This window comes from Bos grunniens, chromosome 24 (assembly GCF_055505025.1).
Source record: "Bos grunniens cultivar Pamir isolate PY7600 chromosome 24, Bosgru_T2T1.0, whole genome shotgun sequence".
Taxonomy (NCBI): domain Eukaryota; kingdom Metazoa; phylum Chordata; class Mammalia; order Artiodactyla; family Bovidae; genus Bos; species Bos grunniens.
In genome coordinates this window covers 58,367,887-58,391,488 of record NC_141188.1, presented here as the reverse complement: position 1 = coordinate 58,391,488, position 23,602 = coordinate 58,367,887, and the positions used below count along the sequence as shown (strand labels likewise).

Sequence of the window (23,602 nt, the reverse complement as noted above, 5' to 3'; positions counted from 1 at the left end):
CCAGTGCCAAATCCTCTAGGCCAGGAAAAAAATTGCCCTGGGTTGGCACCATCTGCTTTCCTTTCTTTAGTCTTTGAATTTTCATGTTAACCATCTCTTGCTTAGAAATACGAGTTTTGATAGATTACCTACAAGGATTTGGTACCCATTTAACTTATTCTAGGGAGTGAGGATAATTTAATAAAGCAGATAAAAATAGAGAATGAGCTTAGAAGCCTTAATAAGCTGTTATTCTTGTCAATGGGCCATTAAAAAGGATGATTATAAAGCTTTTATTATAATGTGGAAAATATTCGTCTCATGATGCTAAGTAAAAATGCCCTAAGTATTCAGGATACAAAAGTGCCCGTGTACTGAAATTAATTTGTGAAACATCACAGCTATAGGGAAAAATCACTGGAAAGCACCAGTTAGAATGAAACGACGATTGTGGTAGCGTGCTGGGGTCACACCTCGTTTCTTTTTCCTTTCTTTCCCACCCTGTAAATGGGGTTGATTCCCTTCATAACGGGGGAAAAAATGTAACATGCTTTCTGTTGTAAGACTTGGTCCTTGCAAATAACGACTGCTTATATTTCATAAATCCACCACCACTGTGCTTCTCTAGAGAAGTGGCCTCACTAATCTTAGAAAGGTCGTTGAAATTGATTGCTTTTTAGTGATCTGCATTTGCAGGGTAGTTAGATCTATATGCATTTTAGAGTATTGAAATGATTGTAATTAGACTGACTCAGTGCAGAAATTACCTGCTTTGAGCTTATAATTACTGCCTTTACTAGTCTGTTTTTTTACTTTCACCATAACCCACATGCACTAAGTAGCCCCTGTGTATTTCAGGCAGCAGCTTAAATGCCATTTACAGATACTACAATGAAGTGGGCAGGAAGCCCACCATGAAGTGGAGCACGATCGACAGGTGGCCCACGCACCCCCTCCTCATCCAGGTGAGCGACCACCGCCGGCTGCTGTCGCCCCGCTTCCGCCGTGGGCCAGGCTCTCGTCCCTGCCTGGTCTGTGGGTGTCCTTCCAAGCCTACTGTTCTCGTCCTTAAATTGTGTTCTGAGGAATTAAAAAAAAAAGGTATTTGAGTCTTGATTTATTATGCCAGGAGAAAAGAAATGTAAAGGTTAAAGGTTTAACTCTTCCTTTTCTTCAGATTAATAGTATTAGTTACAAACTATAGCAGAATTATGTTTTGAATTTTGTATTTCACAGTGACCAAAAGAACGTTAAAGAATATGCAAGGGAAAAGAATTAAGCAGGGTGTTTAATCTAATCTCCATTCATAGATTGAATAACCGACTAATAGATTCTCTATTTTCTAAATCCATTAAAGTATCAAGACCTAAAGGTTTTAAAGGGACTATATCTACGTGCTCTGAGACATAGAATAAATTTAACGCTTCAGTTGAGAAAGTGTCTATATTAGAAGTTTCATATTTCTCCTATGCAGTTTATATATGTAATATTTTTAGTAACAGATGCTTGGTTTTAAGAGACTCAGTTAAAAGCACAATTGCAAAGCTCTGAAATGCTGCTGTTATACACCTTCTCACCCTTCGACTACAGGACCGCTACTGGGCACTGTCCTCCATCATACACACACTGCTTGGTTCCGCTGGTGGAAGTTTTCTACCTTTGAGTTAGTTTCGGTAGAAGAAACACTAAGTGAGGGGAGCTCGTCTAGTTTGTGTTTCACTCCTCGGACGTTCTCGGCAAAGTGCCTGCTTCAGCGCTTTTTCTGCAGCCCGGCGGCACTTACATCTGTCACCACTAGGTGGTGGTGGACCTCGAGAAACGCTGGCCGGCTCGCCCCGAGCGGTCCGCGTCTTCCTTAGGCACGTAGGTGCTGTCAAGGGTTAACGCAGAGGCCGAAATTCAGTTTTAAGCGAGAAGTGGGAAGAAGGCGCCTTCTCTCAGGGGTGGGTGTCGTTTTGGTCCAGGTGCGGTGTCCCCACCGAGTTCGCTCTTTCCAGGGAGGCGGTTCCCGTCCAGACCGCCTGCAGCCCCAACCTGGCCTGCCTGTTCCGCTCGGAGGCCCGGGGTTGGAAACGAGGGGTGTCTCAGGTCAGCACTGCCATGTGGCAGCAGAGAAGCGGGGATCTGTGCAGCATCTGCCTGCCCTGATCGAGGCAGTAATTAGATTTGCATTAAAATTCAGTCCTTTGAAAAGGGGGGAAGCAGAAAGATGGAAAGGTCTCTTAACTGAGGAAGTCTTCCTTCATAAAATGAAAGGGAATTTTAGAGGCATTTATCCACCCTCCTTGATGGTGTGATTGAAACCTCTGAGAGCCGCCTGCCGCTTTCATTCTGCAGAGGGGCTGCGCCTGGAAAATACCGCAGATGGGTTTTAGATAATTTCAGGGCACTTCTGCTTGCCCACGGCTCCTCAGTGCTGACAACGGCTTAGAGTCTGCTATAAGCCGTAACAAATTGTGTCTCTACTTGCATGCAAGATGATAAAAAGAGAAATCCTACTAAAATCTGGAGGAAACAAAAATTTAGAGTTTATTAGTATTATGTGGATTACACAAGAAGGAGATTTGATATCTAGTGGAAATGGAAAAAAAAAAAAAAACCCAAACTAAACAACAAAAGCTGGAACTAAAAATCTTGTGGTTAATCTACATTTCTACTTATGATAAGTAGTAATTACTGAAAATAGTCCTTTTGCTTCTGTTATCTAACTGCTGGAATATTTAGAGTAAATGTATGTTGCAGGCTGTCTTTAAACTTTGCTCTGGGCCTCCTTATCTGGGCTTGTACAAATATAATCTTTTCTGAGCATCCTTAGTCTACTAACACTGAAAAGACCACCAGAAAATATTGTTTATGTTGGTGTTTAATCCTATCCCATTGACTCTGTAGGTAAATTATAAATTTTGAAAAGGGAGCGAACTCTCTAGGCACCATTTTGTGCCTTTGAGCATTAATTTATCAAAACCTGAGGGTTCTGAGAAAACTAATAATATTCCAACATTTGTTATGGAGTAATTGCTCATCCTGTCGTATTAAACACTGATGTATCAAAAATGCCAACAAGTGCAAATTTACATGGTTTTGGTAAACTGTCCTTTATAATTTTTTTAATATTATGTTTAAAAACATTTTTATTTGGAAATAATTTCAAGCATACATAAAAGTTCCCAGAATAGTATATAAGGAACCCCCATCTCTTTATTTAGATTCCTGTGTTAAAATTTATCCCACTTTATCATTTGCATACCCTTTATGTGTGTGCATATGCGTGTCTATGTATACATAATTTTTTCCTGAACCTTTTGAGAATAAGATGTATATACATACACACACACAGACGTATAAAACCACTCTTTACACCTAAACAGTGTATTCTTTTCCATTGCAATGATACAGTATTCAACTTCAGCAAACTTCATATTGACACTGAAATCTGTCCAACCTGCGTTCATACTCCAGTGTTGTCAGTTCACCCGTTCATGTCCTTTGTAGCCCTTTGCTTTATAAGTTGAATGACAGCATGATTAAAGAGAGAGATGAAAGGAAGCCTCCTCAGGTCTGGTATTTCAGCACCTACTGATGTGACTCTGGACGTGCCGGCCACGGAAGGGGCTTGGCTGGTCTGGTGGACAGAGATGTGGAGGAGCGGGAGCTGCCTTCTGGCCCAGGTTCTGCAGATGGGACCCGACGGGCCCCCCAGTCAGCCACGTCTCTCCTCTGTGAATTGAACGAGAGTGGTGCAACCGTCTCGTCTGCTGTTAGGAAGGTCGTTATGAAGACTGACTCAGGGAGGCCAAGGTCGTAAAAAAGGAACCATATTTTCTTATCCCTCGGTTACTTCTGTCTAATGTATTTTAATGTGATATGCCTGAAAGCCAAACTAAGGGAGATTCAGAAGGACCCTGTAAGCGGTTTTCCTGCTAACGGAGCAAGTGAGAGGTCTTAAAACAACTCCTCCTTCCCATCTGCGTTTCCTTTCCATCTGGAAATGTGCCCTGTGCCTCCCACGGGGAAGCAGGTCCAGAGCGTTCATTTTCAGTGAGCCATTAGCAAGCTTTAGAAGTTTCCCATCAAATTCCCCAGGCCCCTGGAACCGTTATGAGCCATTCTGATGATGAACCAAAGCTAGAGACACTGTACAGTTTGCAGGGTTTTTTTCCCTTAACAGAGACAGTTGCTGTGTTTGAGGGCTTCGCTGAGATTTGTGGTGTCACTCACACAGACTATTTTCTTCTCCTTCCATGTCTTTCTTCCCGCCCCCTCCGTATCCCCCCTTTTCTTGGTGTTCCTGCAGTGCTTTGCTGACCATATTCTGAAAGAGCTGGATCACTTTCCTCCTGAGAAGAGACGCGAGGTGGTCATTCTTTTTTCTGCTCACTCACTGCCAATGTCTGTAAGTAAGAACATTTCGTTGATGACCCAGTGGTAGAGGGATCAAAAGGTTTAACGTGGGTCCAGTTTCCATTCAGCCTAAGCCCAGTGCAAGGAGGGACTCTAAAATCTCAAACTGAGCTTGGTGCTAATTTAGCTAGACTCATTTCTTGAGACCTGAAAATGAAAGTCGCTCAGTCATGTCTAACTCTTTGCAACCTCATGGGCATGTAGTCCATGGAATTCTCCAGCCCAGAAGACTGGAGTGGGTAACCTTTCCCTTCTCCAGGGGATCTTCCCAACCCAGGGGTTGAACCCAGGTCTCCCACATCGCAGGTGGATTCTTTACCAGCTGAGCCACCAGGGAAGCTCTTGAAACCTAATAACAATTAATTCAGACTATGATATTGTGAGTAGATATTATGTTCCTAAGTTCCTTTAAAATGATAAGTTGAAGATCCATTCCTATGTGAGAATTTTATTAAATGGGACAATTAAAGAAGGCTGTTTTCGCCTGCCCTGTTCAAGGAACTTGGATGGTAGGGCTTCCATATTCAGACTGAGCGCTCTCAACCCCATTCTTTTTGTCCTCAAGACTTGACAGAAGTTGTTTGAATTCCAGGAAGTGATTAGTTTTTCATTTGCCAAGGCTCAGGAGCACATTTTGGCCAGTGAATGTAAAGTGTATCCAGTTATGATCTGGTTGCTCCTTGGTTTCTCATATGACACCGGGTGTTTGTTAAAATAGCACCTCTGTGCCATCCTGGTGGGCTGCCATCTATGGGGTCGCACAGTGTCGGACACGACTGAAGCAACTTAGCAGCAGCAGCAGCAGCCATGACTATCCCATTTTTGGAGACAAGAATGATGGAGCTGGTATATGTATGATGTACAGAAATGCCTGGGGTGAGCAGCCCATTTCATCAGCTCGCAGCTAGCACTGTGTCCTGAAAACATCGCTCTCAAAGCTGGAGAGGCGGAGAATTACTGCTGTAGGCATCATTAAGGTTTTAGCTGCAGAGTTAATGAGTTAACCCAGGGTCCTCTCTGGGGCCCCCCTTCTGGCTGGCCTGTGGCGCCACCTGGCGGTCGCCAGGGGCGAGCCCTTCGCAGCCTATGTCTCCCTCTCGCCCGGGGGGCACGATCCGGCAGTAGGCAGCTCTAGAGAGAAGCAAGCTGCTCTTCGGGAAGCCTGCCTGCCCTCCTTTCTGGTACCGCGCGCAGCTTCTTCACACGTCCGTACTCCTGCTCGGCCCTCATCCTTTTTTTATACCCGCCCGTGTGTAATGAGGCAGCGGCTGAAGGGCCAGAGGGAAGCGGGAGAGAGGGAAACACGTGTTCATGTGTGAACAGTTCCAGGTGCTGTTTTCTCTCTGCTTTTCTCTCCCCTCACTTCCCTTTCTCCCCCTCAGGGACTGAACACGCGGCTTCCAGGTTTTTGTTTTGTTTTGTTTTGTTTTTCTGCCCAGGGTCTTGGGTAGAACTGAGGCACACCATGAAGTCAGGAGGGTCAGGATGGGGTCGGGAAGGCAGAGGGATTGTGGAGCTCAAGCTCTGCTGTTCGCCTGCATTTGCTCCTAATGACTTCTCCCCCTTACGTGCTAAGCGCTTCGGGTGTGTTCAACCCTGCGACCCCACGGACTGTAGCCCACCAGGCTCCTCCGTCCATGGGGTTCTCCAGGTAAGAGCACTGGAGTGGATTGCAATTTCCTTCTCCAGGGGATCTTCCCAACCCAGGGATCGAACTCCTGTCTATTATGTCTCCTGCACTGACAGGTGGGTTCTTTACCACTGGCACCACCTGGGAAGCCCCTTTCCCCCTTAATAATGTGTATATATATATATATATATATATATATATATATAATGTATGTTGAAGTCATTTTGGACTTACAGAAAAGTTACAGAATAGTACAGAGTTCCCTTAGCGTCTCCTAACGTTGACATCTCACATAACCGGAAGTCTAGCAATGGAAACTGAGAACTGAGTGGAGGTGCAGAGCTGTTACCTGAGGACTTCACTCACTTTTCACCAGCTCCTCCTCAGGGGTTGCTTTCCTCTCCCAGGATCTCCCAGGGCAGTTACTTGTCCCAGCTCCTTAGGCTCCTCCAATCTGGGACAGTTCCTCCTCCTGTCATTTGTCTTTCCTGAACTTGATATTTTTGAAGCATGATTTTGTAGCAACGCTGGTAGCCCAGATGGTGAAGCATCTGCCTGCAATGTAGGAGACCTGGGTTCGATCCCTGAGTTGGGAAGACCCCCTGGAGAAGGACATGGCAACCCACTCCGGTATTCTTGCCTGGAGAATCCCATGGGCAGAGGAGCCTGGCGGGCTACAGTCCATGGGGTCGAAAAGAGTTGGACATGAGTGAGCAACTAGTGCACACACAAACACACACAGTTATTCCGCAGCATGCTCCTCCATTTGGATGTGTTGGGTGTTTTCTCATGCGTAGACTGAGGTTGTTTATTATCAGGAAGAATAACCCCTCCTCCCCCCGCCAGTGGCCTGTGCTTCTGAGTGCATCATGCTGGGAGTACATGCTGCCAGTTAATCTCACTACTCCTGAAGTGATCCGTGGTCATCAGCCTAAGGTGGTGTCTTCTGGATTTGCCCATTATAAAGTCACTATTGTCTCTTTGTGATTAAAAATATCTTAAGTGAGCTACTTGGAGATTGTCAAAGAATAGCTCATCATTTCATCTCAACAGTGTTTATTGAACACCTACGCTATTCCAGGCATTGTTCTATCCCCTACCACAAAACAGGGGAATGAACAAAACAGAACAAAAAAATCTTCCCATTCAGGGAATGAGGGGGAGGAGACAGATAATAAGCATAACAGATAAGAAAGTAGTATGAAACAATAGAAGGTAATAAGTGTTGTGGGAAGAAATAAAGCAGGATGGGGGTTTAGAAAGTTGGTACACAACTAAATGGGCTTCCCAGGTAGCTGAATAGTAAAGAATCTACCTGCTAATGCAGGAGACGCGGGTTCGATCCCTGGGTCTGGAAGATTCCCCTGGAGGAGGAAATGGCAATCCACTCAAGTATTCTTGCCTGGAGAATCCCATGGACAGGGGAGCCTGGTGGGCTATGTTCCATGGAGTCTCAAAAGAACTGGACACGACTTAGCAACTAAAGAGAAACGATACAGCTAAATATTAAAGCAGTAAAAAGAAAATGTCTGTTGCACACTTTCAAAGGTGTTCACTTTCAAAGGTGAGGAGCGCTTGCAGACACTGACTGCGCTCAAAGCATGGCCGTGGGAGGAGTGGGGAGAAGGAACTGGAAGGAGCTCGAAGGCACAGACCGTGTTCTCAAGGAGCCTGGAATCCGAACCACGTGCTGCTTCTTTCTCTTACTCCTCTAGTGTTCACCCTTTTGTTCACCTGGTCCCCGTGAACTCAGTAGTTCTATACACTGTCCGTACAGTACTCTTTCAGTTCCATTTCTAAAATCAGGGAGTTCCCTGGGCAGTCCAGTGGTTAAGATCCCGGGTTTTCACTGCCATGGCCCAGGTTCAGTCCCTGTTCGGGGAACTGAGACCCTGCAAGCTGCAGAGCACAGTCAAAAATTAAAATAAAATCAGCCCTTCAGGTAAGTACCAAAAGTGAAGGCCCACCCTGTGCCAGCGTCTCTGTGTCATCCCTGTTCCAGCCGGGGGGCTGGAGAAACCCATCCTCCCATGGTGTGTGTTGTCAGTCTCCTCTGGGTGGCGTGGATGTAGAATCTGATGCATTCCTAGGAACCCGAGAGCTGATTTGGTACCCTGTGTGCCTTTGGCCGATGAAATCCATCCAAGTAAGTTGGGCCCTGAGCTCAGCTGGCGTGGGCATTAGTGCGGAGGACGAGGGGCAGCCTCCAGCCCAGGGCTCAGGCCGCCTCCCCGCCCAGCCCCAGGCTCTCAGAACCCTGCACGGTGTTGGCAACTGAACTCTTGTGTCTCTGCTGCAGGTGGTCAACAGAGGGGACCCCTATCCTCAAGAGGTAGGCGCCACTGTCCAGAGAGTCATGGACAAGCTGGGTTACTCCAACCCCTACCGACTGGTTTGGCAATCCAAGGTAGGTGACTTCCTCACGTTTGCAGGGGGTCAGCTCTTTGGAGGATGTCTATTTTAGGACTTGGTTATAAAACGATCAGATTTGGCCTTTTCACGCAGACAGAATGTTCTGCAATAACCTGACTGCTCATATGAGCAGGAGGAATTCTGCAAGCAAATATGATGGAGAAGAAAACAAGTGATGAGCAGAATTCCATTGATTCCATTCAAACAAGAGATTATTTTCAGTTGAAATCACAGAAATTCTTCTTTATATTTTGCCAGCTTCTAGACTTAGCAGCAGCAGACGGATTCAAGCCTAATAAAGAAATACCAAAACCCATTAGCGAGGTGTAGAGCGTGGCCCTCACTCTTACAGGGAGGCTGTGTGTGTGCATGTGTGCATGTGTGTGCATGTGAGTGTGTCCGGGGCAGTGGGCTGTGGTGAGACACGGTCCCTGTGTGCACTCCTCCTGCTTTCTCATAGGTTGGCCCGATGCCCTGGCTGGGTCCTCAGACAGACGAGGCCATCAAAGGGCTTTGTAAGAGGGGAAGGAAGAACATCCTTTTAGTGCCAATAGCGTTTACCAGCGATCACATCGAAACGCTCTATGAGCTGGACATCGAGTACTCTCAAGTTCTAGCCAGTGAGGTAAGTGTGGTTATTTATCCCATTTTGATTTGATTTTTTTGAAATGTGATTTGTTTTAAAAGGTAACTCTCTCTGCAGTGATCTAATTGTATCATTCAGAAATATCGCTTGGTATGTGTTCGCATGTACTGTGGCCTCATCGTTCCGGATAATACTTCATCCGAGTTCTGATCTGAGCAAATCGACTTCATCTCCACGTTTGCAGGGGGAAAGCACTTTCGTGCCTTTGCAAAACGGGTGACCGGGCATCACTGCAGGCAACATCATTGTGTTTAGTTTGAGTTACTGTACCCATTGAAAGTAGTGAAAACCACATTTCCTTGAGAAAAAAAATAAGTGTGCTTCTCACCAGTTTGGAAGAAAAGAATTTTATTGTTGTCTGTATAATTCCTTTCTTCACCTAATACTGCCCTTTGCTCAGGCTGTGATGCTGCTTCTGCTGGGTTTCGAGGCCCTAGAATCCTCCTCATTTAAGAAAGACCATGGGATGAACTCTGGAGCAGTTATGTGTTGTAATTTCCCTGACCTCTTTTATGCACTCACTTAATTAGCTGTTTGCTACTATGCTGTGATCAATCTGATTATTGAAATAACAAATACCAACCATCCTGAGTGTCTTGTAATGGAAGATGGATGTGATTGTCATCCACGTGGAGGAAAACCACTGTTGACCCATCTCAGGGCTTCTGAGGGCCGGCCTGAACCTGCGCCCCCTTTGCTAGCGTTGTTTCTGCGGGAACCGTGGAACCCTGGGGACCCAAAGAGACGTCCCCGCTCATCCTGCATCCCAGCTCCCGGCGCTGGTCATCCCACATGTGCTGGGTGGTCTCCCTCTCTGGGACCAGGTGGCAGGTGCCGGGCAGGGTGGAGAGTGGGTTGGGGGGAGCTTCAGCAGCAACCCCCGCCGCCCCCGCCCCGTTTTTTGTGTGTGCCTGCTGGTCCTAAAGGTAGAGGGCGCCTAAGGCGCTTGTCAGCAGTTTTGATAAGAAATTTATGTGCAAGTTGTAACTGGCTAAAATGAGATTGTAGGGTTGTCTATGGACTTCATTTAGTGATGCTTTCCAGGGGCTTCCCTTGTGGTCCAGTGATTAAAATTGCATGCTTCCACTGCATGGGGTGAGGGTTGCATCCCTGGTCAGGGAACTAAGAACCTGCTTGCTGTGTGGTGTGGCCAAAACAAAAACAGTGTTTGAGAACAGTGACCAACAGCAGAATAACCAGCTTACCTCTATATGAAGTTTTAGAATATGTTCGATCTGTTGAGAACTGTGTGTTTGCTGAATCTCACCATTTTCCTGTTTCCAGTCTTCTAACTTAAAAGATACAGCAACCGAAAAGCCATCAGCATTTCAGAAAGGGAAAGAGAAGATCCTAGCTACCTGAGTAAATAATAGTTAGATATTTCTCAATTATTTGCAGAATAATTAGCTGGAATTAACAGGATATTTTTGAGTAAGGATGGTTGTGAAATATAATCCTTAGTTTTTTAACTTAGATTTTTCTAGGTAAGAATATATTTAAAATCCCAACTCTGTATATTAGATCCAATCTAGTTTCAATACACATTAAATTAATTTACCTCTTTTGGCACTTGGAATCAAAGCATGCATAAAAATTTAAGTCTCTAAAGCAACATTCTGCTTAGGTAGAGTCTATAAGTAGGCATTAGAAAGGTGGACTAAAAAAGAATGGTAAGCAGATTTAAATTATTTGAGTATTCTATCCTATAGAACCTCAAAAATGGTTTGGAAACAAAGCACCCATTGGAAGGTCATGGGCTGGGGGATGGAAATAGAAATTGATGAGCAATTTGATAATAGGTAAAAATCAATGTCTGTGCCTGGTATCAGGACTGTTTTTCATTTCTGGGTGGTCTGTGAATACTTGGGTACCAAGACTTTGAGTTGTGTGTGTATCTGTATATGTATTTATTTTTTTGTAGCAGTTTCTTTAAAAAAAAAAAAAAGGGAAAATAAAATGTGTATGTGTTTTCCTCCCTTTTCTCATTTGATTCAGTGTGGACTTGAAAACATCAGAAGAGCGGAGTCTCTTAATGGAAACCCACTGTTCTCGAAGGTATCTCTAATGTTACAACCATTTTAGTAGAGCATGTCGGAGAGTGGTCCTCTGAGAAACTCTTACAGAATATTGGTTTTCTCACATATTAGAACATTTTGAGTTCCAATTAATTAGAAAAATAAAATCGAATCCCTTACACTCCGGCTCTCTCCTCCTTCAGAGAGTCCCTGTTTTCTTATTTCTACCCACCCATCACGACGTCTAATTTAAAATCTGCCTTCCAGAGACAAGGTTCGGCAGGTGGGGTGTGGGGATTTCGTTTTCTAAAACCTGAATTTTCGCCTATTCTCTAAGCTGAGAATTCTTAGGAAAGGAAGACGTTATAGAATTGGGTTCGAAGGGTGCAAATAAATAATTCAGGTGAAGAGAAGCCCCACGCCCTAGTGCTCCCCTGGGCAGATGGGGGCGCGGAGGCGGCGTGGGGAGCAGCGGTGTCTGCGCTTCTGACCGTCTGTCCTTCCCGTCTGTCCTGCAGGCCCTGGCCGACCTGGTCCACTCACACCTCCAGTCCAAGGAGCGCTGCTCCACACAGCTGACTCTGAGCTGTCCGCTGTGCGTGAACCCCACCTGCAGGGAGACCAAATCCTTCTTCACCAGCCAGCAGCTGTGACCCCGGCGGCACGCCGCTGGGAGGTGCGCGTGCCGCCTCCCGACACCTCCGAGGAGGAGGAGGGCGCATCCGGCTGTTAGGGAGGAGGTTACATCCGTGCCGGCGTAGCCTCTGGCCACAAACTGTGTGCTTTCTCCAGGAAGGGGCTCTGAAGTCCTTCTTGAGGGCTTTCTATTTTTATAGACCAACACAGTAAGCATTTATGGTCCCTCCTCCCTGGGTTACTAGTTTGGAATGTCCACTAGACCATTTTTAAAAATGAGTTTTAAAAATGTATCTTCTGAAATGCATACACATTCTCAGTACCGATTTTGGTTTTCTAGCAACACCCCCACCCCCCCCAAAAAACAACCGTGCAAGGGTGTGAAGAGTTTGTTTTGTGGGCTGTCAGTGTGCATGGTGGGGGTGGTGGTTTAGTCGCTTAGTCTGTCCGACTCTTTGCGACCCACGGACTGTAGCCCCCAGGCTCCTCCATCCATGGGATTCTCCAGGCAGAGATGCTGGAGTGGGCTGCCACTTCCTTCTCCAGGCAGTGTGCGTGAGGTCTGTTTAAAGTCCCGCACTTGTTTTTTGAAGTGAACATAGTTGAGTAAAGGAGATACAATTTTAGAAAAGAAAGGCGCCTGCTCTTTCCCTCAGCCCGTGGGTTACGGAATGCCGGTCTGATGGTGTAGTGCCCACAGTGACTGCTCCTGGGAGGTCACTGTTGATCGGTCCTTTCGGTCTTCGTGTGTGATCCTCACGTTCCTCACCATCAGACCTAATCAAGCCTAGGTTCCAAAAGTGCCTTGAGGTTCCCCAGGCACGCAGGGCTCGTAAACGTGTAGCAGTTGCGCATTTGTCCTCCCCACCTTGGTGGGGATCCTGGTGGCGCAGGAGAGGGGGCCCCTGATTGCTGTCTCCAGGGGCAGTGCAGCTGGAAATGAAGGGCTGCCCGCCCACAGCTCCTCCCCGACCTCTCCACCCAGCATCTTCTTCATCGTGGTTGAATGTCCCCTTTCCTGCCTTATTTGTTTGAAGATTTTTGAAAAGCCGACTATGTTTTGTAACTTCAAATTCTTTCTTAATTTACAATTTTTATTATAAAAATTATGTAACCATGCTATAGGAAATTTGGAGAAAAGGAAAAGAACCACTCTAATGTGACAATTATAATATATAATTATATTATATTTCATGTTAAGTCATTTTCAGTGATTATTTAAGATGCCATGGTACAACTTTGTTCTTCAAAAAAGCATTTATTTGATTTTTTTTTAAGCCAGTGAAAGTATTCATGGAGCCATAGATCTTCTATATTCAGGGTTTACTATATTAATAAATATGATATTATTAAGACTTTAACCAGTATGACTCATTGTCTCTGTTAAATCAAAAGTAAATCAGGGACTTTTGGGAGTCCAGTGACTAAGACTCTGTGCTCCCAACACAGGGGGTCGGGGTTTGATCCCCGATCAGGAACCAGACCCCACGTGCCACAACTAAAAATCCCATGTGCCACACTAAGACCCCAGCACACCAAATAAAAATATATTGTTTTAAAAGCAATCCAAATTTGTTACTAATAAAAATTATTAGGAGGAATTTAATTTGTAATGCAAGAAACATGCCATTCACTTTCATTAATAATTTTCCCCCACTGATAACAGCTCTGAAATTTGAGTAGCATCTACATTTTTTTTTCCCCAAATTGGCTTTCCTATTAGTAGATTTGTTTCCAGAAGAGGGTACATGGCATAGACAGTTGTTTAGAGCTGTCCCCTTCTGTTTCTGCCCACTTTGGGGGAACTGGGTTCAAGGTGGACTTTGAAGGACTGTCCCTCAGTGAAATGAGCTCTGTGGGTTGGCGCTGGAAGGCTGGTCCTGCCTGCAACCCTTCTGCCTCCTCCAGGAAATTCGCCGAGGGCCTGCTCACCTGCACTGCTCGCTGAATGTATGTTATTTTAGAGATGCTGCGGGGAAAGTCCAACCAACAGCTCTGGCTACGGTGTCTGAAGACCCTTATTGCTAAGGAAACTTTAAATCAACAGTGCCTCGGCTGTCAGGAAAAGCATCCTTGACTCTAAGTTGCGCCAGACTGGCCTTTGTAGTGAGAGGCAAAGTGAAAGTGTTAGTGGCTCAGTTGTGTCTGACTCTGCCACACCAAGGGCTGTATTATATAGCCCGCCAGGCTCCTCTGCCCATGGAATTCTCCAGGAAAGGATCCTAGAGTGGGTTGCCACTCCCTTCTCTGGGGGATCTTCCTGACCCAGGGATTGAACCTGGGTCTCCTGCATTGCAGGCAGAGTCTTTACCATCTGGGCCACCAGGGAAGCCCAGTGAGAGGCACAGGGGGATTTAATTATGAGGATCACTGCCTAGGCATTTGTTGATCTAAGAAGTGTTGCCTTCAACTGTTACTAACTAAAGATGGGTAGGGGCCCATGCCTGAAGGTGGAGCATTTGGTGGGATGGAATCAACAGTCGCTCTTTTTAGAACTAATGGTCTGTGGGAATTATTATCCTGTCTGTCAACTTTGAAATACAAATGTTTGCCTGGTAATTAGCAGTGTACAGCTGGCACTTTCTTTAAGCTGCACTTGTGCCCAGACCTGGCTTTAAGTGATGAATCACCTTATACAGCAAACTTGCAGAAGCTGTGATGATGAGGCAGTTTAGCTTGCCAGGGTTATTATAAGGCTCAGAACCCTGTCTATTTAGCACAAGAGGAAGGAACTCTTCTATAGAATATGCATTCTGGAACAACTGACCTTTTTAAGGTTAAAGGAAATTGTTGCACCCAAAGAAAATTTGTTTTGTATCAGGAGAAATGGAACTCATTATTAAAAGCCCTTTAAATGTACATCCATGGCTAGTCAATGCTGACTGGTAAAAATCCATGACTTTCCCTGGTAGTACCTCAGAGTACACATCCCTGCTCAAGTAACCCCTAAGCAGAATGTGACATTTCTCCAGGGTTCTGTCACATTTTTCTTTATGGCTGAAATTATTTAGACAATGATGATTATGTAGCTATATGAAGAGTCAGTGGATTTTCTGTTCCAAATTGTCCAGACTGGCCTGTCCGAAGGTACATTATATTAACAATACTAAATTTACTTTAGGACATTTACATAATAATAGATATTTCATTTTCTTCTTCATTTCTTTTGGGGGAAGATACACTGAGTTGATGGGATGAGTCTCCTAGTAAAGTCACTGCATTTTTTTTTCCCTTGGCTAATCTGTTCTCATAAATTGGGTATTTAATTCAAGGAACCCTAAGGTATGCAAGAAGAGAGGTCATTTGCTCAATCTCACGCCACTGTGTTTATCCAGAATACAGCTTGCACCGTGAGGGTGGGTCCCCGCCACTGCGCAGGCACAGCAGTGGGACATGCCCCCGCCCCAGAATGTACCTCGTGGGGCTGTGATCCTAGGACTCTGCTGTGTTCTTCCCTCCGCTCCGGGGCTGGGGCCTGTGGGAGGGGCGGGAGGAGGCGGGATGGGCAAGGAGCCCACTTCTCTGTTAGCCAGAGGGCAGAGCTTAAAGCTGGCGGCTGTAAGCAGGAACTCACACCTGTGTGCCTGTAGGCGAGTGCCGGTGTGTAAGCCTAGAGCCCTCGCCTGCATCCTCGGTATTGCATCTCTAAGGTCTTAAATCGGCCCGCGAAAGCCCTGCTGTCAGGATCCTGAAGATGGCCCATGAACATGCTTCCCCACATCGGGTGGAAATGGGAAATTCACTAAGATGTTACGAGCTGGAAAAAGAAAATTCTGAGTTGACCCTAAAACTAAAGCATCCTAAGTTAGGATCCTGCAGTTTCTGACTTAATATGGGAATCCTCAGAGGAAGACAAAAGCTAACCATTTCTTTCATTATTTCTAAAAACTATACAATTAAAATCCTTTCATCAAGGTTGTGCCCTGGACTTTGTAAATATCATTCTTGGGAATTTTGTTCTAATCGCCTAACAATTGAGATTCCATTGTAAGAAGCCCCATGAGTAACTTCTCCCAGTTCATGCGGCTTTCTGCGACAATCAAATCTCTTTTTTTATTAGTAAAAGTTGGTATCATAAGGTTTCAGGATACATACATCAAATGAATTAAATCTGAACATGGAATGGCTCAAGAAACCTGAATTCTGCTTCAATCATTGCCAGCTGAAATATTTAATTGTGTCACAATGGACATGAGTTTGAGCAAACTCTGAGAGACAGGGACGGACAGGGAAGCCTGGCGTGCGGCAGCCCATGGGGTCTCCGCGGCGGACACCACTTAATGACTGAGCAACAATGATACCGAAGTGTGTGCGCACTTTCTCACATTCCTGGTTCATTCAAACAGTGGTGCCTGAAAACTTGATTTTGTTTTTTTTGCTAGATTTGTCCTGGTTGGACAGTGGAGTGTTATGACCAATATCAGATCTTTGCCTTGAAAGCATGCTTCTTTTTACAATGTCTTCAGGAAAGTGTAAAGTGTGGCAAGCTGCAAGGCACTGAGCTGAGTGGTGGGCACTGGCGGGCACTCCAAGAGGAGGAAGCTGATGCTGTCAATGTTCGCCGAAAGGCAATCATGGCAAGCAACAGCAGTGGGCACTCTTCAGCAGAACCGCGGCTCCCAGCGTGAGACGAGCCTCAGGAGGGCTCTGGGGAGTCGCTGCCTCCAGAGACCACATTCACAGTCTAGGCCCTCAGGAGGGGAGGAAGCAGGTTTGCATTTGCTGTGGAAATCTTACTAAGCCTTTCTACAGGAAAGTGGAAAACAAAGGCACCCGTGATAATGTTTCTTACAATATACTCTGTTGGTACCGGCTTAGTTACTTTTTGCTGAAATCATTAGCTTCCATTTTTAGCATAACTCCTGGCTAAATTAGTCTACAGTAAGCCATTAGGAGGGATGTTGGAATTAAAAACATTTTTGGAAAAAAGCCTGGCTTGAACCTTGGTGATAAGCTCTCTGGCAGGAGTGGCCAGCTCCCATTTCGGGTGGTTTGACAGCTGTCGTTCTGATGTTCCGGGCACCCCCTCAGTAGCCTGTTCTCGAAAGGAAAGTATCTAGGCTGGAGTTGCTTCTTCCACTCTCCCCAATGGGCTGAAGCTTTATCTTCCTGGTATTTTAAGAAATAATCACTTTACCCTGAGAATACAGGCGGTATTCTATATTTTTACCTTTTTCCTTGTTAAAAAAATTATAGATATATAGGCTTTCCAGGTGGCGCTAATGGTAAAGAACCTGCCTGCCAATGCAGGAGAGAAGATGTGGGTTCACGCCCTGGGTTGGGAAGATGCCTGGAGAAGGCACGCTGCTGCTGCTGCCAGGTCGCTTCAGTCGTGTCCGACTCTGTGTGACCCCATAGACGTCAGCCCACCAGGCTCTCCCGCCCCTGGGATTCTCCAGGCAAGAACACTGGAGTGGGTTGCCATTTCCTTCTCCAATGCATGAAAGTGAAAAGTGAAAGTGAAGTCGCTTAGTCAGGTCCGACTCTTAGCGACCCCATGGACTGCAGCCTACCAGGCTCCTCCGTCCATGGGATTCTCCAGGTAGGAGTACTGGAGTGGGGTGCCATTGCCTTCTCTGGGAGAAGGCATGGCAACCCATCTAGTATCCTTGCCTGGAGAATCCCATGGACGGAGGAGCCTGGCAGGCTACAGTCCCTGGGGTCACAAAAGAGTCATACACGACTGAAGTGATTTAGCACCGCACAGCACGTGTATATATATATATATTACTCACGGGATGGGATTGACTGCACAGGGATACACGCAGGGGTTTGTCAGCCAGTTGGTTAAAATTTCAGGTTGTTACAGAGCAGTCATTAAAAATGTTATATCTTGGGCTTCCCTGGTGGCTCAATGGTGAAGAATCCGGCTGCCAATGCAAGAGAGACAGATTGGATCCCTGACCCGGGAAGATCCCATGGGCTGAGGAGCAACTAAGCCCATGCAGCACAAGTACTGAGCCTCTGCCCTGGAGCCCAGAACCCCAACTCCTGAGTCCTCGCCTAGCGCCTGTCCTCCCCAGCAAGAGAAGCCTCCGGAAGGAGAAGCCTGCTCACCACAACTAGGGAGCAGCCCCCGCTCTCCACAACTAGAGAAAAGCCAGCACGGCCGCGAAGACCCGGCACAGCCAAAAGTACTACAGATTTATTTAAAAGCATGTTAATATCTTACAGTAAATTATATTTTAAAAAATAACACTCAATAATCATTTCCCAATGACCTTACTATATTTTATCATCGTTTCTCTAGAGGTTATTTGCGTTTCTGACACCTCTGTGGTGAAGCTACTGTCTAATGATGAGCTACTTACCATTCTTTCCAGCTGACACCCTGTGGATAGCTTGAAATTGACTACAAGAGGGCTGTTTACACTGGAAATCAGCACATACAACAACTGCAGGGCTTGCTTGTTTTGTTGCTCACCTAGACTTAGAGTGATGGAAAAAATGTTCGTGTGTTTTGAAAGGTGTCACGTCTGTAGCCGTTACAGTCATTGTGAATAGCACAAAACTTTGAGGAAATATCCTATTATGTGAAAAGTAGTATCTGATGTCTCCAAGTGAAATTATGTCACATTTGTATTACTCATTAATGTAAATAAAATCGTCAGCATTCATGTCAGAACTGTATAAGTTGGCTACAGATAAACATGGTTGTTGCTGTTTAGTTGCTCGGTTACATCCGACTCTTTGGGACCCCATGGACTGTAGCCCACCAGGCTCCTCTGTCTGTCGGATTTCCCAGGCAAGAATACTGGAGTGGGTTGCCGTTCCCTTCTGCAGGGGATCTTCCCAACCAAGAGATGGAACCTGTGTCTCCTGCTTTGGAAGGTAGATTCTTTACCACTGTCCCACCAGGGAAGCACATATGCAAGAGCTTGATAAAAATCAACAAAAGCATTCTTTGAGAATTTATTGACTACATGGGATTTATAGGAAAGAGTATTATGTATTTTGTTATTGGCTGTAAATTGTGCATCCTATGGCTTTTATACTGGTGAAAGTTATTAATATAATAAATATCCACACATATACATAGATCATTTTTTCCAGATACCTGGTTGGTGACCATTTACCAAAACACTATTGCCTGAAAGGGAACTTTTCAGGATGAAGGAGATGGTCTATGCGGGTCTCAAGGTTGCATTGTTCCCAGATTCGTTATATAGATCACTGTCTCTTTACAGTGGGAGCTACCCCGCGGTGACTGGAGATTTTAATGTTTTTAGTAAAATCCCAATTATGTCCAACAAATTCTCACGGACCTGTTGGTACTAAGAGAGGCCCTGAAGAGTGAAGCTTTCTCTCTCTCAATCAGCTGCGGCTGGAGGGGCGGATGGAGGCCTGATTTCCAGCATCAGAGGCCTGGGAAGCAGGGCTTCCTTCAACTTTCCAGGTCACTCGCCCGGAGGATCACAGGCTGCAGTGAGCGAGCAGTGTCTGTTCAGGGAACACGTGCCGCGCTTCCCAAGGTCGCCCGTGGCTCCGAGTGCCTTTCTGTGGTCCGCTCCCCTGATGAGCCAGACCTCGTGGGGCCCGTGACCGCGGAGCGGATGAGACTAGCGCCCGGTCCAGGCCGCCTGATGGCCGCCCTGAGTATTCCCATCCTATCGCAGCCCTCCCATCACATTCTGGTGTCTCTGGTTTCACGTCTCCTATTTTTCCTGAAGCAAAGCCATCTCTTCTGAGGGTTGGGCTCTGCAGATGAGGAATGTCCTTCCTTTGTGTCTTTTTTTTTTTATGTCAAGTCTGTGACACGAGGAGAAAAAAAAACAAAAACAAGCCTGGGTCAAATGGTGGATTCCAGCCTCTTCTATGCCTCCGAACTTGACTGAAATGGAGACCGCCGCTCCGGGCAGCCCCTTCACCCTTCCGCGCATCTGCGATGCTTTCAGCACCCCCGTTATCCTTTGCTGCAATCCCTTGATCCCTGGGAGCTGAGGATGTCTTCAGGGCTTTATGCCTGATCCGCTCCACATCCCCCGAAGGCCAAGTACCCAGCTGAGCTGTCACAGTGCTGCCGGGCAGAAAAGGTCGGTCTCGTCCCACCTTTATCCGGAGAGCGGACGGTCCCTTCTGGCGCATGCGCAGATACGTGCGGGCAGCTAGGTAACCCAAGGTACCCTTCGAGGGTAGGGGCATCCCTGTACAGACAATCCTCAAAGAAATGTAAATGGATTCCCCCAGACTAGCAATGTGCCCTGCTGAATGCTTCTGCCCGTTATCTCTGTCTGCATCAGCACCATCTGGACCAAATTATTTCCTGATCAGGTTTCACTCCCCGCTGAGTCCTCCACAAGTGCAGAAAAGAGCCAGGCTGGTTCAGGAAGCACCCCTGGAGGTGGCCCCAGGACTGGGAGCCAGAGCAGGGACCAGCGAGCCCCTTCGCCACCCTCCCCCCGCCCAAGGACATTTGGAGGAGGGGGACCTCGGGTCAAGGCGGTGGAGTTGTCCTGGACCGAGCACCTAAGTGGCTCTTCTTGTTTCAAACATCACTTGGGTCCATCAAGTTTGGGGATTTTAAAAAATGCCTTAGATGGCCTTTCTTTGACTGTTTCCTCTTGCTTGGATCCTTTTCAAATTAAGTGGCCACAAGGAGGGTGGAGAGGAGGCAAATTGGCAGGTTTGTAAATATGCAAGTTTTCTGAATTGTGACATCATTTCAAAACAACCTTCATATCCTGCATTAGTCTCTGCAGGCATAATCGTGTTTACAGCAAGAGTCCGGATAGTCGAACTTCATTTCCATTATATGTATTTCTAGTTCTAAGACCACTCAGCCCTGTGCTGGACACTTAACAACTGGCTTTCTGGGAGGGAATAGGTCCTGCAATGTTCAGGGTTTGCGGGTTTCCATGGTGTAAATATGTCCACCTCGGCCAATTCCTGAGCTACCTTTGTGATGTCACTGATGGCAGAGTTGGGAAGAGATGCTAGTAATTGGCTTCGGTGAGCATAGGCCAGCTCCATCACACTGCTGACTCCATTCCTTTTGGGAGACTTTGCTGACCATGTATCCTGGAATGGTCCCCTACCACATACTCCCTTCATGTCCAGAGCAGAGCAGAATTCTGGAAAACTCAAGCACCCATGCGGGGAAAAGTCAAAACAGGAATGAGACAGGTTACTCTGAAAGCCAAGGAGGCAGCAGCTGGAGCTGCGGCACCCTCATGGACAGGAGGGTTTGGAGCACCAGGCCGGTAGACCACAGCCTGGGCAACCCTCCTCCAGTGAGGCCTGGCTGCTGCCCGCTGAGGGGCAAAGGGAGGCTCTGGGCTGTTTGTATTTTTCTCTTTAATTTCTTTATATGTTTGGAAATCTGCAGAATTTGAAAACAACTGCCCTGTCCACCCAGAAAGACTGCTCTGAAGGTCCGCTGAGACAATGTGTGCAAAACCATGCTGTAGACCAGAAGGGCTTTGCATGTGAACTGGGCTAAGTTAACGAACATCTATGAACAACTGGACATAGTGCTTAGTTGCTCAGTCCTGTCTGAACTTTTTGTGACCCCATGGACTGTAGCCCACTAGGCCCCTGTGTCCATGGGGATTCTCCAGGCAAGAATAGTGGAGTGGGTTGCCATGCCCTCCCTCCAAGGGACTGGACATGGTACTTGAGTCATTTTTAAAATTTTATTTAACATTGTTATTTTTTGGTCATGCTGCATGGCTTATGGAATCTTAGTTCCCTGACCAGGGATTGAACCCAGGCCCTTGGCAGTGAAAGTTCCTAACCACTGGACTGCCAAGGAATTAATTCCCTTGAGTCATCATTTTTAAACGATATTTCCTATCATAAAACTTTAAGAAATTAGAAGGAGAAATAAAAGGGAAAGAATCGCTCATATTCCTATGGCACTTAATGAATCTCATCCCATGTATTTTATGCATATTTATGTTATGTACTTTAAACTTCTAAAAAATACTCGTGTTTCTACTCTTCTATGCTCATTACTCATTGAACACTATCTCATGGACAAATTTTATCTGTCATTACCTATCCTTTTACAGTATAGTTTTAAGTGGCTATACAATATTATGCTGTATGAATTTGTATTGTAATTTGCTTACCACCTGTTTATTATTGGAAATTATTATTTTCACTTTTTGCTTATATTTGATAAATAGCCTTATAGACAAAAAAAAATCTTTGGGCATATCCTCAATTATTTCCATAGGAAAAATCCCTAGAAGTGGGTTTTCTGGATCAAAGGATATTTTTGCAAATTTTTAGAAGAGGATTAAAGGAGATCACATGCATAATGTATTTAGTAAGGGGCAGTGCTTGGTGTATGTGTTAAAGACTCAGTGTATGGTCGCTATTATTGACTTGGGTTACTTGTTTGGTTAGCAGATGACGGCTGGCTGTCTTGTACTCAGTGTGACTTTATTCTAGGAGGTAGAATTTCACTGTGTTGTTTTTTCATGGAGATGTGATGTCAGAACGAACGTTATCCTTGAAGTTCAGAGCCCTCGCAGAACCTTTTTTAGGAATCGGGGATCAGTTCTCTCGTCCTGCCTTTCATGTTCCTTCTCGCTTCTACTTTTTGGTCACGTGCCCTGAGAAGGTCATGGGTAGAGGGAGAAGAGACAGACAATAAAGTTATTAGTCCTTCTTCATCACTAACTTTGCAAAGAGTTTGAATGTTGGAAGAAAACTGAGTTTCGGGTTGAAACAACTTGGGGGATTACGTGTGCATTTCACTTACCTGGTGGCTCAGATGGTAAAGCATCTGCCTGCAATGCAGGAGACCCAGCTTCGATTCCTGGGTCGGGAAGATCCCCTGGAGAAGGAAATGGCACCCCACTCCAGCACTCTTGCCTGGAAAATCCCATGGATGGAGGAGCCTGATAGACTACAGTCCATGGGGTCTCAAAGAGTCGGACACGACTGAGCGACTTCACTTTTTTTTCACTTTATGGTTCTGCAGTTACCTGAGTGGAGCTGCGCATGTCCTGCACGCCCACCTGTCCCCGCGTGGCTCTGAGCCAGCTCTCAGAGGGCAGCACCGTCCATCAGAGCTGGGTTGGGCCTCCAACTCAGGTAACCTCAGCACTTACACAATTGTCCCTTTAAGAAAGGTCAGCAGGGAGCGTGTTCCTGCCTGTTTCTACGCTTCCGAAGGTTTTCATGTCCACGCTAACCCACTGAGGCCCTGGGCCAAGACCAAGTCGCCCATCAACACTGTAGAGTAACCGTGTTATAAAACGTGGGAGACGCACAAAGGGCAGTTCCCTGAAGTGACCAGCCTGCTGGGAGGGGACATTGGCTAAAAGGAGATTTCCCACTTGGAGACAGTGTGATGTCAAGTGCCCAGCTGGGGAGCCCCTTTATCCGCATGGGCTCAGAGCTTGGCGGGGGAAGGAAATCTGACCTGGCTTCAAATCCCACCTACAACTGTTAATTTATTTGGTTATCTATTAGCAGTCTCCTGGCAGCTTACTTTTATGTTTAAAATTAAGTGCTTGATTGATTATTTTCTAGAACAGTGATGGGCTGTTGTTTTATACTTAAGCCAACCCATTAGTGGGCTCTCTCATTACTGATCTCTTTCCTTCCTTTCTTGGTTCATCGAGTGTGTGTGTGTGTGTGTGTGTGTGTGTGTGTGTGTGTGTACCTGAAGGTTGGGAGAGTTGGAGGAAAGGTGTCTTTGTTCTGAAATTGGAGGAAACTTGGACTTGTATATATTCCCCAAACTCTACATCCACAAGGATTTTCCAACCTCCAAGGATTAATTCTTGGCATGATTCACAGAGAGAGTCCCACAGAATTTGCTATTATGCTGATTTCATTTTATTAAAAATCTTAACATAAGCTTTTATTAAAAAAAACAAACTCTCTCCTTTTATCTGCTTTGGAGGCATCCTCAAATATTTGTCTTTC

General features: G+C 45.9%; 1 protein-coding gene across 1 annotated transcript in view; it reads left to right on the top strand.

Annotated features, from left to right (window-relative positions):
* Positions 1-13,080, top strand: part of FECH (ferrochelatase) — a 35,983-nt gene extending 22,903 nt beyond the window's left edge. The window contains exons 6-11 of the mRNA XM_086372464.1: positions 838-944; positions 4,274-4,372; positions 8,310-8,417; positions 8,883-9,047; positions 11,064-11,123; positions 11,602-13,080. Of these exons, the coding sequence (XP_086228590.1) occupies positions 838-944; positions 4,274-4,372; positions 8,310-8,417; positions 8,883-9,047; positions 11,064-11,123; positions 11,602-11,736 (674 nt within the window). The 3' untranslated portion in view covers positions 11,737-13,080. The remainder of the gene's footprint in view (positions 1-837; positions 945-4,273; positions 4,373-8,309; positions 8,418-8,882; positions 9,048-11,063; positions 11,124-11,601) is intronic.
* The last annotated feature ends 10,522 nt before the right edge of the window (positions 13,081-23,602 follow it).